The 16,573-nt window shown below is 44.0% G+C and overlaps 2 protein-coding genes across 2 annotated transcripts; one reads left to right on the forward strand and one right to left on the reverse strand.

Moving 5' to 3' along the window:
- Positions 1-10,497, forward strand: LOC124685106 (pre-mRNA-processing-splicing factor 8A). The gene is made up of 13 exons (XM_047219418.1): positions 1-239; positions 1,237-1,360; positions 1,469-1,561; positions 1,695-2,085; positions 2,315-2,804; positions 2,896-6,692; positions 6,783-6,889; positions 6,990-7,244; positions 7,353-7,988; positions 8,074-8,271; positions 8,357-8,635; positions 9,720-9,962; positions 10,051-10,497. Exons 1-13 carry the CDS (start codon positions 1-3, stop codon positions 10,240-10,242), a joined length of 7,044 nt encoding a protein of 2,347 aa, XP_047075374.1. The 3' UTR covers positions 10,243-10,497.
- Positions 10,498-12,955: 2,458 nt separating this feature from the next.
- On the reverse strand, positions 12,956-16,006 carry LOC124705881 (ent-kaurenoic acid oxidase 1-like). Its single transcript, XM_047237575.1, has 7 exons — positions 15,759-16,006; positions 14,867-15,611; positions 14,686-14,775; positions 13,641-13,719; positions 13,457-13,563; positions 13,251-13,372; positions 12,956-13,058 (listed from the first exon to the last, which is right to left on the reverse strand). Exons 1-7 carry the CDS (start codon positions 16,004-16,006, stop codon positions 12,956-12,958), a joined length of 1,494 nt encoding a protein of 497 aa, XP_047093531.1.
- Positions 16,007-16,573: the final 567 nt, after the last annotated feature.

A 16,573-nucleotide genomic window follows, 5' to 3' on the forward strand; every position in this document is an offset into this window, starting at 1 on the left:
ATGGCGGCCGCGCCGCCGCCCCCGGGCACGGGCCTCCCCCCGCCCCCGCCTCCCCCGGCCGCCGCGCCGCCGCAGGCCGGCCAGCCGCTCACGCCCGAGGAGCTCGAGGCGCAGCTCGTCGAGAAGGCCCGCAAGTGGCACCAGCTCAACTCCAAGCGCTACGGCGACAAGCGCAAGTTCGGCTTCGTCGAGGCGCAGAAGGAGGACATGCCCCCCGAGCACGTCCGCAAAATCATCAGGTAGAAAACCTTCAGATCCGCTACGCCTCGCGGATGTTTCGTGCCTCCTCCTCTTGTTCCCGTGGCTAGGTTTTGGCCCTTTGGTGCTCATGTAGGCCTGCGATGCGATACCTATGGTTTTAGGTCGTCCCGTAGCTGTTTGTAGCTTTGAATTGGCCGCACGCCTGTGGTAGGCGTCTCGACTGAAGTTAGTGGGTGCGCGAGCATAGAGTTTGGTATCACTTATGGGATTTATGGTTGTGTTTGTGATTCAGTAGTGCTTAGGTTTAGATTTACCTGTGTTATGTTCTGCTCATAATCATGGTTTTGGTGCTGTTTTCTGCTTCACGATATGTGCTCACTAGAAATAGGCATAAATTTGTGGTCTCTGACTCTAGATATTAAATTTGGATTCCTGATATACTCTATATATGTTTTCATCCTCTAGGTGTGCTGAACATATCAATTAGTTTGTGATGCTAAAAAAAATATCAATTGGTTTGTTGCTTCAACTGTAAATTGTGCAGCACTCAGGATTCAGCGCATTCTAGATGTTGTTGATGCACTAGTTTTGGTTATTATTATGTCTGCTAGTTGCTGTAGCTCTTTCTTTGTGAAGCTTTGTAGTTGGGTCTGGCTGGGCTTTATGTGAGCAACGTTTCTGGTATATTAAATAGATCTCTCTGGTTGCATCAGGTACTGTCATGTAGTTACCCTCCTCCCTGGTCATTTTTTTTCACACGGCCACTCTTTCTGATCATACATATGGCTTCATGGCCATCAATAAGTCATACCGGTTAAAGGCCACCCACTAGGTCTTTCATTGTGTTTTAAACACATATGTGGCCAGAGATGCAAATCATGACTGAGAACGAGTTTACAATGACTTGAAGAATGAAGAGTTTACACCTTGTTATCTGTACAGCACAACAACAAATTAGATATTCCTTGTTATAGATTGGAAATCTTTGTACATTTCAGTAAGCTTATGCACATATCTATTTTTTCTGTTGAGCAGGGACCACGGGGACATGTCTTCAAAGAAATACAGGCATGACAAGCGTGTATATCTTGGTGCTCTAAAGTTTGTGCCTCACGCGGTGTACAAACTACTGGAGAATATGCCGATGCCCTGGGAACAGGTACATCCTTTTACTTGCCACTGTATTAGATATGAACATTGATGATCTTACTTTTGCCAAGATCACCTGTTCCATGAACATAGGTTAATATTATTCTATTGTTATCAGGTTCGCCATGTTAAGATCTTGTACCATATCACTGGCGCAATAACCTTCGTAAACGAGATTCCATGGGTAGTTGAGCCCATTTACTTGGCACAGGTGATCATCTAGACTCCATTCTTCTTTTATGATCATCACTTTATTCCTTTTCTTTCTTCTTTCTATCATCCATCCTGGTGCTCCCTGTTTGTTTTTGCTTAAAAATGCGTATCTTATCGTGCACTTTCCACAGTGGGGCTCAATGTGGATCATGATGCGAAGGGAGAAGAGAGATAGGCGGCATTTCAAAAGAATGCGCTTTCCTCCATTTGATGATGAGGAACCTCCACTGGATTATGCTGATAATTTGTTGGACGTTGAACCGCTGGAGGCTATACAGTTGGAGTTGGACCCAGAGGAAGATGGAGCTGTCTATCAATGGTTTTATGATCACAAGCCTCTCGTGAAGACATTGTTTATAAATGGTCCCAGCTACAGGAAGTGGCATCTGTCTCTTCCCATCATGGCAACACTCTATCGCCTTGCTGGTCAACTTCTGTCAGATTTGATTGATAGGAATTATTTCTATCTGTTTGATATGGAGTCGTTCTTCACTGCCAAGGCGCTTAATATGTGTATCCCAGGTAACCATGTTTTGCCTTTTCTTTTGTAATAAGCCATGTTTATGTTGCATGTTCTAAAATAGTACCACAACAAGTTAATCATAGCATAATAGATGTAGCTTCTCATTTGATGGTTGAATCAAAGTTACTCCCATCTGGTTATCTGACTATTAGCTAGGTTTTATGAGAACATAAGCAACCACCCATCATAGATTTTATCATGCCCTGATGTTAAAATATTCAATTGCAGGAGGTCCAAAGTTTGAGCCATTGTACCGTGATATGGAGAAGGGGGATGAGGACTGGAATGAATTTAATGACATCAATAAACTCATCATCCGTCAACCACTTCGGACTGAATACAGGATTGCGTTCCCACACTTGTACAATAACAGGCCAAGGAAAGTGAAGCTTTGCATATATCATACTCCTATGATAATGTATATCAAGACAGAGGATCCAGATTTACCTGCATTTTATTATGATCCTCTGATAAACCCGATCACTTCAACCAGCAAGGTTGATCGGCGGGAGAAGAAAGCAAGTGAAGAGGAAGATGAAGACGACTTTTGTCTCCCTGAGCACGTGGAGCCTCTTTTGAAAAGAACTCCACTCTACACTGATACAACAGCTGCCGGCATTTCATTACTTTTTGCTCCAAAGCCTTTTAACATGAGATCTGGTAGAACACGCCGTGCTGAGGATATTCCTCTTGTATCTGAGTGGTTCAAAGAGCACTGGTAAGTACTGCAACGAGTTAACAATGCATTTCCTTAGTTCCCTCTATGTTCTACTTTTTTTCTCATGTTTGCATTCATATCTGTTTTGCAGCCCACCAGCCTATCCAGTTAAAGTCAGGGTGAGCTACCAGAAGCTGTTGAAGTGCTATGTGCTTAATGAGCTACATCATAGGCCTCCTAAAGCACAAAAGAAGAAGCATCTGTTCCGTTCACTGCAATCAACAAAGTTCTTTCAAACTACAGAGCTTGACTGGGCAGAAGCTGGGTTGCAAGTTTGCAAGCAGGGCTACAACATGCTGAACTTGTTGATTCACAGGAAGAACTTAAACTATCTTCATTTGGACTACAATTTCAATTTGAAGCCTGTGAAGACTCTCACAACAAAGGAGAGAAAGAAGTCTCGTTTTGGAAATGCATTCCACTTGTGCCGTGAAATTTTGCGACTTACTAAGCTGGTTGTTGACGCAAACATCCAATTTCGCTTGGGCAATGTTGATGCCTTTCAGCTGGCTGATGGTTTGCAATACATATTCTCTCATGTTGGTCAGTTGACTGGTATGTACAGATACAAGTATCGTCTGATGCGGCAAATTAGGATGTGCAAAGATCTGAAGCACTTGATATATTATCGGTTCAACACTGGTCCCGTTGGCAAAGGACCTGGCTGTGGATTTTGGGCTCCAATGTGGAGAGTGTGGCTGTTCTTCCTTCGAGGTATTGTGCCCTTACTTGAAAGGTGGTTAGGTAATTTGCTGGCCAGGCAGTTTGAAGGTCGCCATTCAAAAGGAGTTGCTAAAACAGTAACCAAGCAACGTGTTGAGTCACACTTTGATCTAGAACTTCGAGCAGCAGTTATGCATGATGTCCTTGATGCCATGCCAGAGGGCATCAAGCAAAACAAGGCCCGGACTATACTACAGCATCTTAGTGAGGCATGGCGCTGCTGGAAGGCAAATATTCCCTGGAAGGTCCCTGGTCTGCCAGTCCCTATTGAGAACATGATACTCCGCTATGTTAAATCCAAGGCTGATTGGTGGACAAATGTTGCTCACTACAATCGTGAGCGTATCAGGCGTGGTGCTACAGTTGACAAGACTGTCTGCCGCAAGAATCTTGGAAGGTTAACTCGTTTGTGGCTTAAGGCAGAACAAGAGAGGCAACACAACTACTTGAAAGACGGGCCATACGTGACACCTGAAGAAGCAGTTGCTATTTATACAACCACAGTTCATTGGCTGGAATCAAGGAAGTTCTCACCGATTCCTTTTCCTCCGCTATCATACAAGCATGATACCAAACTTCTTATACTGGCACTGGAAAGGCTAAAGGAGTCTTATAGTGTGGCAGTAAGGTTAAATCAGCTCCAGCGAGAGGAACTGGGTTTAATTGAACAAGCATATGATAATCCACATGAAGCTTTGTCAAGGATAAAACGGCATCTTCTTACTCAGCGTGCTTTTAAAGAAGTAGGCATTGAATTTATGGATCTGTATAGCTACTTGATTCCTGTATATGAAATTGAGCCTCTTGAGAAAATTACCGATGCATACCTTGACCAGTACTTGTGGTATGAGGGGGACAAGCGTCACCTCTTCCCAAATTGGGTAAAGCCTGCTGATTCAGAACCACCTCCTCTACTTGTTTACAAATGGTGCCAAGGTATAAACAATTTGCTGGATATATGGGACACAAGCGATGGGCAGTGTGTTGTGATGATGCAGACAAAGTTTGAGAAGTTCTTCGAAAAAATTGATCTGACTCTGTTGAATAGGCTTCTACGGTTGGTCTTGGACCATAACATCGCTGATTATGTCACTGCAAAGAATAATGTTGTGTTGTCTTACAAGGATATGAGTCACACAAACTCTTATGGTCTTATTCGAGGTCTCCAGTTTGCGTCTTTTGTTGTGCAGTACTATGGGCTTGTTCTGGATCTCCTGCTTCTTGGTTTAACACGAGCCAGTGAGATTGCAGGGCCGCCTCAGATGCCAAATGAGTTCCTTACGTATACTGACACTAAAGTTGAGACAAGACATCCCATCAGACTGTATTCTCGATATATTGATAAGGTGCATATAATGTTCAGGTTCACTCATGAAGAAGCAAGGGATTTAATTCAGCGTTACTTGACAGAGCATCCTGATCCGAATAATGAGAATATGGTCGGTTACAATAACAAGAAATGTTGGCCTAGAGATGCAAGAATGAGGCTCATGAAGCATGATGTAAATCTTGGAAGAAGTGTATTTTGGGATATGAAGAACCGTCTCCCAAGGAGCATCACGACGCTAGAATGGGAGAACAGCTTTGTCTCTGCATACAGCAAGGATAACCCAAACCTGCTCTTTAGCATGTCCGGGTTTGAGGTCCGTATATTGCCAAAGATACGGATGACTCAGGAGGCATTCAGCAACACAAAAGATGGAGTATGGAATCTGCAGAATGAGCAGACAAAAGAAAGGACAGCTATTGCATTTCTGAGGGTGGACGATGAACACATGAAAGTTTTCGAGAACCGTGTCAGGCAAATCCTTATGTCATCAGGGTCAACAACATTTACCAAGATAGTCAACAAGTGGAACACTGCTCTCATTGGCCTCATGACGTATTTCCGTGAAGCAACTGTTCATACACAGGAACTATTGGATCTGCTTGTAAAATGTGAAAACAAGATCCAGACTCGCATAAAGATTGGCCTGAACTCAAAGATGCCTAGCAGGTTTCCACCAGTTATCTTCTATACACCCAAGGAAATTGGAGGTCTGGGTATGCTGTCGATGGGTCACATTTTGATACCACAGAGTGATCTCAGATATAGCAAACAGACAGACGTCGGTGTGACACATTTTCGAAGTGGTATGAGCCATGAAGAGGACCAGCTTATCCCTAACTTGTATCGCTACATCCAACCATGGGAGAGCGAGTTCATTGATTCACAGCGTGTTTGGGCAGAGTATGCTTTGAAGAGGCAGGAAGCACAATCGCAGAACAGGCGCTTAACACTTGAGGATCTGGAAGATTCTTGGGATAGAGGTATACCTCGTATCAATACTCTATTCCAAAAAGACCGCCACACTTTGGCGTACGACAAAGGATGGAGGGTGAGAACAGACTTTAAGCAGTATCAAGTGCTCAAACAGAACCCATTCTGGTGGACACATCAGCGACATGATGGGAAGCTATGGAATCTAAACAACTACAGAACTGATGTGATCCAAGCACTAGGTGGTGTAGAAGGTATCCTGGAACATACCTTATTTAAAGGAACATATTTCCCTACATGGGAGGGTCTGTTTTGGGAAAAGGCATCAGGTTTTGAGGAATCAATGAAGTACAAAAAGCTGACAAATGCACAGCGTTCTGGGCTTAATCAGATCCCCAATAGAAGATTTACCCTTTGGTGGTCGCCAACCATTAATCGTGCAAATGTATATGTTGGTTTCCAGGTTCAGCTAGATCTGACAGGTATATTCATGCATGGTAAAATTCCGACCCTGAAGATCTCTTTGATCCAGATTTTCCGTGCACATCTTTGGCAGAAGATCCATGAAAGTGTTGTTATGGATCTTTGCCAAGTTCTGGATCAGGAGTTGGATGCTTTGGAGATTGAGACGGTGCAGAAAGAGACAATACATCCCAGGAAGAGTTACAAAATGAACAGTTCCTGTGCAGATGTCCTCCTTTTTGCTGCACATAGGTGGCAGATGTCCAAACCAAGTTTAGTTTCTGAGTCAAAGGATGTCTTTGATCAGAAAGCAAGTAACAAGTATTGGATTGATGTGCAACTTCGATGGGGAGACTATGATTCTCATGACATAGAACGTTACACAAGGGCCAAATTTATGGACTACACAACGGATAATATGTCTATCTACCCTTCTCCAACTGGTATGGATTTGATTATCCATGAACTTCCAAATTCTTACCCTGTCTGAATCTCTATATTTAATATTTATTAATTATTAATATTTCTTGCAGGGGTGATGATTGGACTTGATCTAGCATATAATTTGCACTCAGCTTTTGGTAACTGGTTCCCTGGGTCGAAGCCCCTCCTCCAGCAAGCAATGAACAAGATTATGAAGGTAATGATCATGTTAATTGTAACAAATCTAGCTTTACTTGTTATATTTCTATGTTGTACTACATGTTCAGTTCAATTAATGAGCTTGATTTTTTTGACAGTCAAATCCTGCCTTGTACGTGCTGAGGGAGAGAATACGGAAGGGTCTCCAGTTGTATTCATCTGAACCCACTGAGCCATATCTGTCTTCACAGAACTATGGAGAGATTTTCAGCAATCAAATCATATGGTTTGTGGATGACACAAATGTCTATCGAGTTACCATTCACAAAACCTTTGAGGGTAACTTGACCACCAAACCAATCAATGGTGCTATCTTCATTTTCAATCCAAGGACTGGCCAACTATTTCTGAAGGTCTGTTACTTTTTTGTCCGCATTTATCTCTAGTTTTCTTGTAATTATAGCACAACTGTGTAGCATCACAACTCAGAAACTAAAACAAAAATGCATCTTAATCTGCAGGTCATCCACACAAGTGTATGGGCGGGACAGAAGCGTCTTGGGCAGCTGGCCAAATGGAAAACAGCCGAGGAGGTTGCTGCGTTAGTTCGATCTCTTCCTGTAGAAGAGCAGCCAAAGCAAATTATCGTGACAAGGAAGGGTATGTTGGATCCGTTGGAGGTCCATCTTCTTGACTTCCCAAACATTGTTATCAAGGGTAGTGAGTTGCAGCTGCCATTCCAAGCTTGCTTGAAGATTGAGAAGTTTGGTGATCTTATTCTCAAGGCTACAGAACCGCAGATGGTTCTTTACAACATATATGATGATTGGTTGAAAAGCATCTCATCCTACACTGCATTCTCTCGTCTTGTGCTAATACTACGAGCACTACATGTCAATAATGAGAAGGCTAAGATGTTGCTGAAGCCTGACAAGACAATTGTCACGGAACCACATCATATCTGGCCAACTTTGACTGATGAGCAGTGGCTGAAGGTCGAATGTGCGCTGAGGGATCTCATCCTTTCTGATTATGCAAAGAAAAACAATGTTAATACTTCAGCACTTACACAATCTGAGATTCGTGATATAATACTTGGTGCTGAAATAGCTCCACCATCACAGCAGAGGCAGCAGATAGCTGAGATTGAAAAACAGGTATGATGCAAATTATAGCATCTGTCTAGTTTATGCATGGCTAATCTTGTCTATTTTTCTCACGTGTATTTACTTCGATTTGCAGTCCCGGGAGACAACTCAATTAACTGCAGTTACAACAAGGACAACTAATGTGCATGGAGACGAGCTCATCATCACGACGACCAGTCCTTATGAGCAAGCAGCATTTGCGTCAAAGACAGATTGGCGTGTCAGGGCCATCTCTGCTACAAACTTATATCTCCGCGTCAACCACATTTATGTCAACTCAGATGATATTAAGGTCATCACCACAATTCCTTCTACTAGATTTTCCCATCACCAAATAAATCTGAATGTTAACTGACTGCGTTTATTCTGTCTTACAGGAGACTGGCTATACTTATATCATGCCGAAGAATATATTGAAGAAATTCATATGCATAGCAGATTTACGGACACAGGTTGCGGGTTTCCTGTATGGGCTGAGCCCACAGGATAATCCTCAAGTTAAGGAGATCAGATGCATATCCATTCCCCCGCAGCATGGTACTCACCAGATGGTGACTCTGCCAACGAATCTTCCGGAGCATGAGTTCCTTGCTGACTTGGAACCGTTAGGATGGATGCATACCCAGCCGAATGAAGCTCCTCAGCTATCACCTCAGGTTTGTACCCTACCATTTCTACCTTCAAATCCAACCATGTGATCCTTATCCAAAATAAGTAGTAGCTAAATATCAGCAAATCTATAATGTCTAATGAAGCACTAAAGACATACTTCCATGAGCTAATTATATCTTCCTAGACTCATGTGTATAACATCTAGACATAAAATGCCTTGTTATACGGAATAGAGAACACGATTTTATCTTTCCAACTCGCACTGTACAGTACATATAAACATATTTCTGTTAAGTGCATACATGCTGTAACTATGATTTTCAATTCCAACAACTGATCTATTATGCTTACATGGCACCATGTCAGTTAAGAGGGACTACTGTTTTGTTTAATATCGAAGTAGTAGTTGTTTAATGCCGCGAGAGTAGGTCCTTCTTTTGTTTCAAGGGTGTAATTAGGTGCCTTGTAAAACTTATTCTACTTCTCCTTAATTAATGGAATAGGGCAAAGCTTTTGCCCTCTTTTAAAAAAAAAAAGATCATAGCAGACTTAAAAGCCCTAAAACCCTTGCAAGCGGTTCCTAGTTGATGTCAGAAATTGAATTAAAACTCTCACTTGACACTCTCATAACACAGGAAGTTCTGTGACTACAAACCATTATTGCAGCCCATTCTTTGATAGTAAATGCTGGCAGAATAGTAGTTGCCAATACTCATGCATCACACTGCCAGGAGTGTACAAAATAGCAATTGCTCCATATAGTTGAACATCTATAGCATCAACGAATTGAAGGACAAAATATGCTAAATCCCTAGCATTATAGTGACAATAAGAAGAAATTTCTATTTTGAATAGTATTGCTAGCAATCATCCATGGAATGGTCACATTGTACATCATTGGAGGGACGTGTGATGTTAGATCCGTCAGTTTGACAGCGGGAGATTGCTCAGATCTGCCAAACTCATGCTTTCAGTATTAGATTCTGTTGTAGGGTATCTTTTTTGCTTGTCATACTGACTCTGCTGAACTATTTCTGCTGTTTCTTGCACACATCTAAAATGCAGTAACCTCTTTTGCGTGTGATCCAGACTTTAATACTGAACTGTTTTTTCTGTGTTGTCTTGCAGGATTTGACATCACATGCGAAGATTTTGGAGAACAACAAGCAGTGGGATGGTGAGAAGTGCATCATTTTGACATGCAGCTTCACCCCAGGGTCGTGCTCGTTGACTGCATACAAATTGACACCAAGTGGTTATGAATGGGGCCGTAGCAACAAGGACAACGGGAGCAACCCACATGGTTATCTCCCAACTCACTATGAGAAGGTCCAGATGCTTCTCAGCGACCGCTTCCTTGGATTCTACATGGTAATGGCTCATCTTAGTTGCAGTTGTTCTTCAGAACCACTTACCTACCTTTGACATATCATATTCACTAAACTTATGTTTCCACCAGGTTCCCGACAATGCTCCCTGGAACTACAACTTCATGGGAGTGAAGCATGACCCGCAGATGAAGTACAGCATGAAGCTGGGGACGCCCAGAGACTTCTACCACGAGGATCACAGGCCGACACACTTCCTGGAGTTCAGCAACATCGATGAAGGTGATGTCGCTGAGGGGGACAGGGAGGACACCTTCTCGTAGATCCCATACCGTAGCACGCTCTCTGCCCTATGTCGTTAGCACATCGAAACCTGCAATGAACTCCGTGCAGTTTTGAATAGAATTATCCGTAATCTGTAATGTAACGAGAATGTGGTATGCTGTTTTCTGCCACAAGATTGTATATCTTCTGTTGTAAGCCAGCCCTTCGAGCGGGGTGCTGTACAAATGCACGCATGATAATGGTGGATTTTTTTGCCTACTGACTGTTCTACTGTTGTTTGTAGATCTCATCAATCATCATGTTCTTTACTTTGTGGATTGGAATCCCCACTTTCTTTTGTTCGTGGAGTTGTACGTTGAAATGATCATTAAAACCTGCCAGCTCTATGCTTTTGGCCACAGGAATAATATTGGCTCTGTACGGTTGTCCAGCCCCTCGTGGTAGATCAGAACTGCCCTTTTCAGCAAGGGTTAATTAGATAGATACCAGTATACCACCCCAATTTTCAGCTATTTTAAACTTTTGAAAAACGCCACCACAATTCTGTGTACATCTAACAACATATGAACCATTACACACCTATTTAAAGTATATACGTATAAAGAGTGGCCCACCTGAATAAGGCTGACATGGACTGGTATACTGGCTCGACTTTTTTAGGAAAATTTTGTGACACATTTGCATGAACAGACTACCTATTCAAAGTGGAAAGTTTTGCATTTTTTTTTCAAAGTCAGTCGTAGCATGGTCGTTCCAGCCAAAAGTGTTTTTTTTTTTTAAATAGATGATGTGTTCTAATAAATGTGCCACAGAATTATAATGATATCAGCAAAGACACAATCGAACTATTTGTTTTAGCAAACCCCAAAGATAACGATATCCTGCATCAAATTTTCTTTTCTTTTTACACGGAAGGGCGACTGTGTCGAGGGACGCTAGGATTGCGGCGAACGAGGACGCTGACGAGCATCCCCCAGGATCCTCTCTCCCCTTGGAGGCGGAAGGCGGCGAGCATGGCGGCGGCGAGTAACTGCTTCCCGCACTCCCTCCCAATCCCCTCTGCCCATGGCTACGGAAGAGGCAGTTAGGACTGTGGCGGCAGACGGTGGCGACTAGAGAGCATGGCGGCGGCCAGGACCCGACAGCGACGACGTTCCGAATCCTCTCCTAAGTAAGTAAGTACAAATTTAATCCTTTTCTTGGTTCTCTGTCCAGAATCGATTCCTCGTTGTAGTAGAGCAATACATGGGAGTGGTGTTTTGGCACATGGGATCATATGATCTCTTTATTTTAAAATGCATCTTAGATACATTTTGAAACATCAAAATATTTGAAACAAAATATTCGCACGAACATCTTCACATGCTACACGTCCACAAATTTGTTTCGTCAAAATTCGCCTTGTCTTGTGGCGTGTGTATAAAAGACAAAATTCAGTGCTTAAAATAAAGTTAAAAAAATGTCACAACATAAAATTTCCCTTTTTTATATAGACCACAAAAAATATCGTTTTTTCTCGAAACTTGGTGTACGAACATATATTGTGGAGATCTAGAGGTAGAATTTTTTGTCAAAATTTTTCGACACTTCAAAATATATTTCTTGGTAGAGGGAGCATACGCACCCGGGAGCCAAATTGAATTTCCGAGCAATACATGTTGTATTTGATTTAGGGTCCTCACATTTTTTGACTGGTGTTTTTGCCGGGTTCTGTGTATAAATTGCGCGCTGCGTTGCCATCAATACAAGTCTGGAGTAAAGCTGCGCTGCATTCTCTTCTAGAACTCCCTCCGTCCTACGGTTAAGATGGTATTACAACCAACTCCAACTGCAAGCTGTATTTGTTGTAATGACATCTAATATTATGTGACGGGTTAGTGCTTATCACATTTTATTTGTTCGACAATATTTTGAGTTTGAGCAAACTTGAAACTCCGACAGGCCTAGGTGGCTAGGTCACTAAATGTGTCCCGGTTATTATAATCTTATTTTCAAATGCCAATTTTTTGGTACGTGCAGAACTTCCCAATTCAAGCCAAGCATGCACACAAGCCCCAACTTCCATGACTCCGTCACGCCCTGCGTGATCCACCTACACCACAATACCACCTTCTGCTCCCGAGTTGCCAGCAGACAACGGCCGCCATGCCAGGCTGCCGCTTCGACATATTGCGTACCACCCCTCTCGGATGGTGGTTGATCGTGTTTTGGTGGAATTCACGCATTTTAACTTTCAGGTGGACCCTGATCTCCGTAATAGTAGGATAAACTAGAACTTCAATTATTTTGAATTGGAGGGACTACATGTGCAAGGTCAACATGAAACTGATAGTGGTCAAACTTTCTTTCCTCACAAGTTCTTTTCGGATATAGATGCTATGACACATCAGCGGAGTTTCGCTTAAGACTAACACAAATCAGAAAAGAATTGAAAACTATCAGTCTTTTCTGTGTATATACAATATTGAATAGATATATTGAGAAAATACATACTGTATGGTGAGTCTATTTACAATGATTTTGTATTCTAGTTTTTTATTTTATTTGTATAAACTTGGTCATACTAAGAAAAGTAATACAACTATAGCTCCAGCCAAAAAGAGAAACAACAACGGAAAAGAAGTGAGCTTATGCATCATAGACGCTATGTGATCCCCAGCACATGAGATGTAATTTATCTGTCTATTTGATGTGCACACGAGGAAACGGTTGGGCTCCTCATTTGTTCGAGGAAGTAAAAAATTCTGAGTTTCAGTATCCATCAGAGACTTTTGTGATCTTCGCCAAGCAATTGTCCACAGGCTTTGGGTGAGGCAGATATATTGTCCGGCACTTAGGGTTTGTTCTTGTGAGCCTACATGACACCAACCAAAATATGTCAGTTTGTTACGGATTTGAAAAACATACTAACAATCTTGTGGATCGAGATGATATATGGCCCCTTCATGTGGCAAAATGGTGGACAAAGAACAATGCAATGACAAAAAAGACAATGGACACACCAAATGGCAAGAACTTGCACGCGTTAGCAATTGTGGGAACCTACTTGTAACCAAGGAGGAAATGGTGGAGGAAGACAGAGATCTCCAGCTTTGCGAGATCATTTCCTGGACACAACCTCGTACCTAGCCCGAAAGGAAGGAATGTGCCAGCTCTAGGTGGAGGACCCTGAAATACCAACGCCTGGAAGTAGTTAGAAGACATTCTTTCTAATATAGAAGTTTGTTCCAGAAATCATTCCCCACACAGTACCTCCCATCTTGAAGGGTTGAACTTCTGAGGATCGGGATAGACTTGAGGATCAATGTGCACGCTTCTGTACCACAGCTGAACCGTCCATCCTTTCGGAATCAGGTACCCTATTGAGTTGCAGATGAGAGTGATTTCTGGGCCATTGTCACTTAATGTGTTGGATAGCTATGCAGTTATTACTCACCGTTCACATCCACATCTCTGGTTGCTTGACGGAATGCTAGGAACGAAACATTGATAATCCGCAGCGTCTCATCGATAACCTATTCATATTGAACATGGCAAAGGTCACAGATCATGACTACTACTGGTTGCATTGTTCAACCCTACATGCATGCAGGAATCAGAACAACACACGATTGTCTACTTAGAGCATCTCTAGCAGACCCCCCAAATTAGTTAAACCCAGATGTTTTTTCCAGTCCAAACACCTCAAAGTGGTCAAACCCGTAAATTTTTTGCAGGCATTTTTGCAGATCAAGCCCACGACCTCCATAGTTGGGGTTTTGGAGTCGATTTTGCAGGCCATTTCGCCAGTAGATTCGCCGGAGTCTGTCCAAATTCCGGCGAACTACTACATAATCCAACTGGAGATGGGAAAAAATCGAACCACGCTCGCCGGAATTAGCCGCCAGTTGGGTTGTATTTTGGTAGGTCGCGGCCGAGGTGTGAGGCGGGCGAGCGGCGACACGTGGGGCAGGACCAGCGGGCAGGGACGGAGCCAGCTTCCCATATTAAGGGGGGCAAAATAGTGTTGTAAAGTTGATGAGGGGGGCAGAGTTAGCTAAATCAACAAGAAATTAGAGCTTTAGTGAGTAGTGTTCCTCATAAAATCAAAACCATGGGGGTGGCTAAGCCCCCCGTCATCCCCCCTTCTCTCCGTCCCTGCCAGCGGGTCGGGCGGCGCACGTGGCAAGCAACGGTGGCGCTGGGTCGAGCGGCGCGCGAGCGGCCACGGGCAGGCGTGCGGGCGGCCAGCGCGAGCAGCCAGCGCGGGCGGGCAGACACGCACGGGGGCTAGCGGCGGCCGGCGGGGCGGGCAGTGGCCGACGGGAAGGCAGGCATCTAGAGGAAGAAGAAATGAATATTCCAAAATATGCCTTTTTAGTGTCTAATTTTGGGGTGTCTGATTTGCTGAGGCTTTTTTCAACCGTAAATCTCGTTTTTTCTAGCTGTATCTACACATTTGGGGTTTACGGTTTGGGGTTTCTACTAGAGATGCTCTTAACCTGTGAGAGGTACTCCATCTTCCTGAAATCCTTGACGGTCAGCCCCTTCTGTGTTGGAGGTATGCTCCTCATGATCTCCTCTTGCTCAGCCTATAGATAAGATGCACAAAACCTGTTATGATTTATTCCAATTATTAAAAAGAAAACACATGATGGATTAAATTAAGATGCATGGATGAACCTTGGCCCTTGCTAGAACCTCGGGGTTCTCTTGCATTAACACGGTAGCCCACATGGTGATGTGCCCGGATGATTCATGGCCTGCGTTAAGGTACATGATGAGGATGTCAATAATATCGTCGTCTTCCAGCATCCTCCCGTACTCGTCCTTGACCTCGATCAGGCGATCCATCATGTCCACGTTTGTTCCGGCAAACCTTCCTGCACTCGCCGCCCTCCTCTCGTCCAGGACGCCTTGCAACACTGACACGAGCTTCTTGCGGGCCTTGAGAGCCCTGTGGTACGCGAATCCTGGGAGGTCGATGGCCATCGCTCGAATGGCCAGGTTGAGATCGGTATAGCTCCCCTCCAGCGTCTTCATGGTCCGCTCGTCGGCGCCGCTCATGAAGATCTTCACGATGATCTCGAACGTCATCCGCCGAAGCTCCGTCAGGAACTCGATCTCCTTCCCCGCCTCCGACCACCGCGCAAGCGTGGACACGACGGTCTGGTCGATGAAGCCAAGGTAGCTGGTAAGAGCGTCTAGTCCATTGATGGGCGCCGCCGTCAGCTTTCGCACCCGCCTGTGCTCCTCTTCCGTCATGCAGAGGAAGGACTTGTTGCCAATGAGCGTGACCGCCGACTTGGGCCATCCGGGGACAAAACCCCCGTCGTCCATGAGCACCTTCTTGCACGCCTCCGGCGTCGTCACCATGATCGTCGGGCTGCTGAACATGAATGCACGATACAGGCCAATCCGGCCGAACCTGTAGTAGGAAATTAGGAATATATATATATCTTGTGTTGTCAGAAGTGCATCACACCGACTGACGACTGCCCATTCCATTAGTTCTCAACAGTTCAACACTGTACTTCTTACATCTGATGAGTTGTCACACGGGCAGGGAGCTTACCGTCGGTGGTAGGAGGCGATGAAGTCGTCCGGTTTGCCGGACTTGAAGGCCCACAAGAAGGCCCACATGTTGCCGACGAGCGGCCACCCCATGTCCCCCGGTGGCAGCTTGGCGCGCCTGCTCGCACCTAGCAACGCCGTGCAAGCCCACCCTTGTCCCTTCCTAATGACTGCATGGAGGACAGCAGCGGCGAGCGCCGTGATAGCGACGGTCCACCACGTCCATGGGCCAGCCACGACCTCACCCATCCTCTCAATCTCGGAATGAAGATGATAAGTGATCTTCACCGTGGTGTTGTGCTTGTTTGAGAGTTGATACTATCCTCCTGTCGGATGGACGCCTATATATAGAATTATTGATACAGTTGGTGTTAACGGGAGTGATACTTAAGGCATTCTTTCCTCTCCTCTTCGAGCTATTGATTTGTTGCTAGACTATGGTCATAGCTCCATTGATACCATGCTGCCAATTAGCGGCTGATCCTGTGCTAATCAGTCCAAAATGTTCAATTTGATGAATGCACAAAGACACTTTTATTATTTTTTGCATATAAGATGATGACTGGAGTACTTGACTAGTTTAATAATGCGTCCAAAATTTTCAACTTGATGATGCATACACAAGGGCATTATTATTATTTTCTTCATATAATATGGCTTTACTAATTTAGCAATACGTGCTGAAGCTTTCATTCATAACTACCTGCTTCTGCAATTGGACCAGCGATGTTCTATGCATCTGCTTACTCTAAGAAAATTATGAATACCCAAATGGTTATATTTCTCATTCGATTCTGTATGTCGCAGTTAGCTACA

Source organism: Lolium rigidum, chromosome 1 (genome assembly GCF_022539505.1).
Source record: "Lolium rigidum isolate FL_2022 chromosome 1, APGP_CSIRO_Lrig_0.1, whole genome shotgun sequence".
Taxonomy (NCBI): Eukaryota; Viridiplantae; Streptophyta; class Magnoliopsida; order Poales; family Poaceae; genus Lolium; species Lolium rigidum.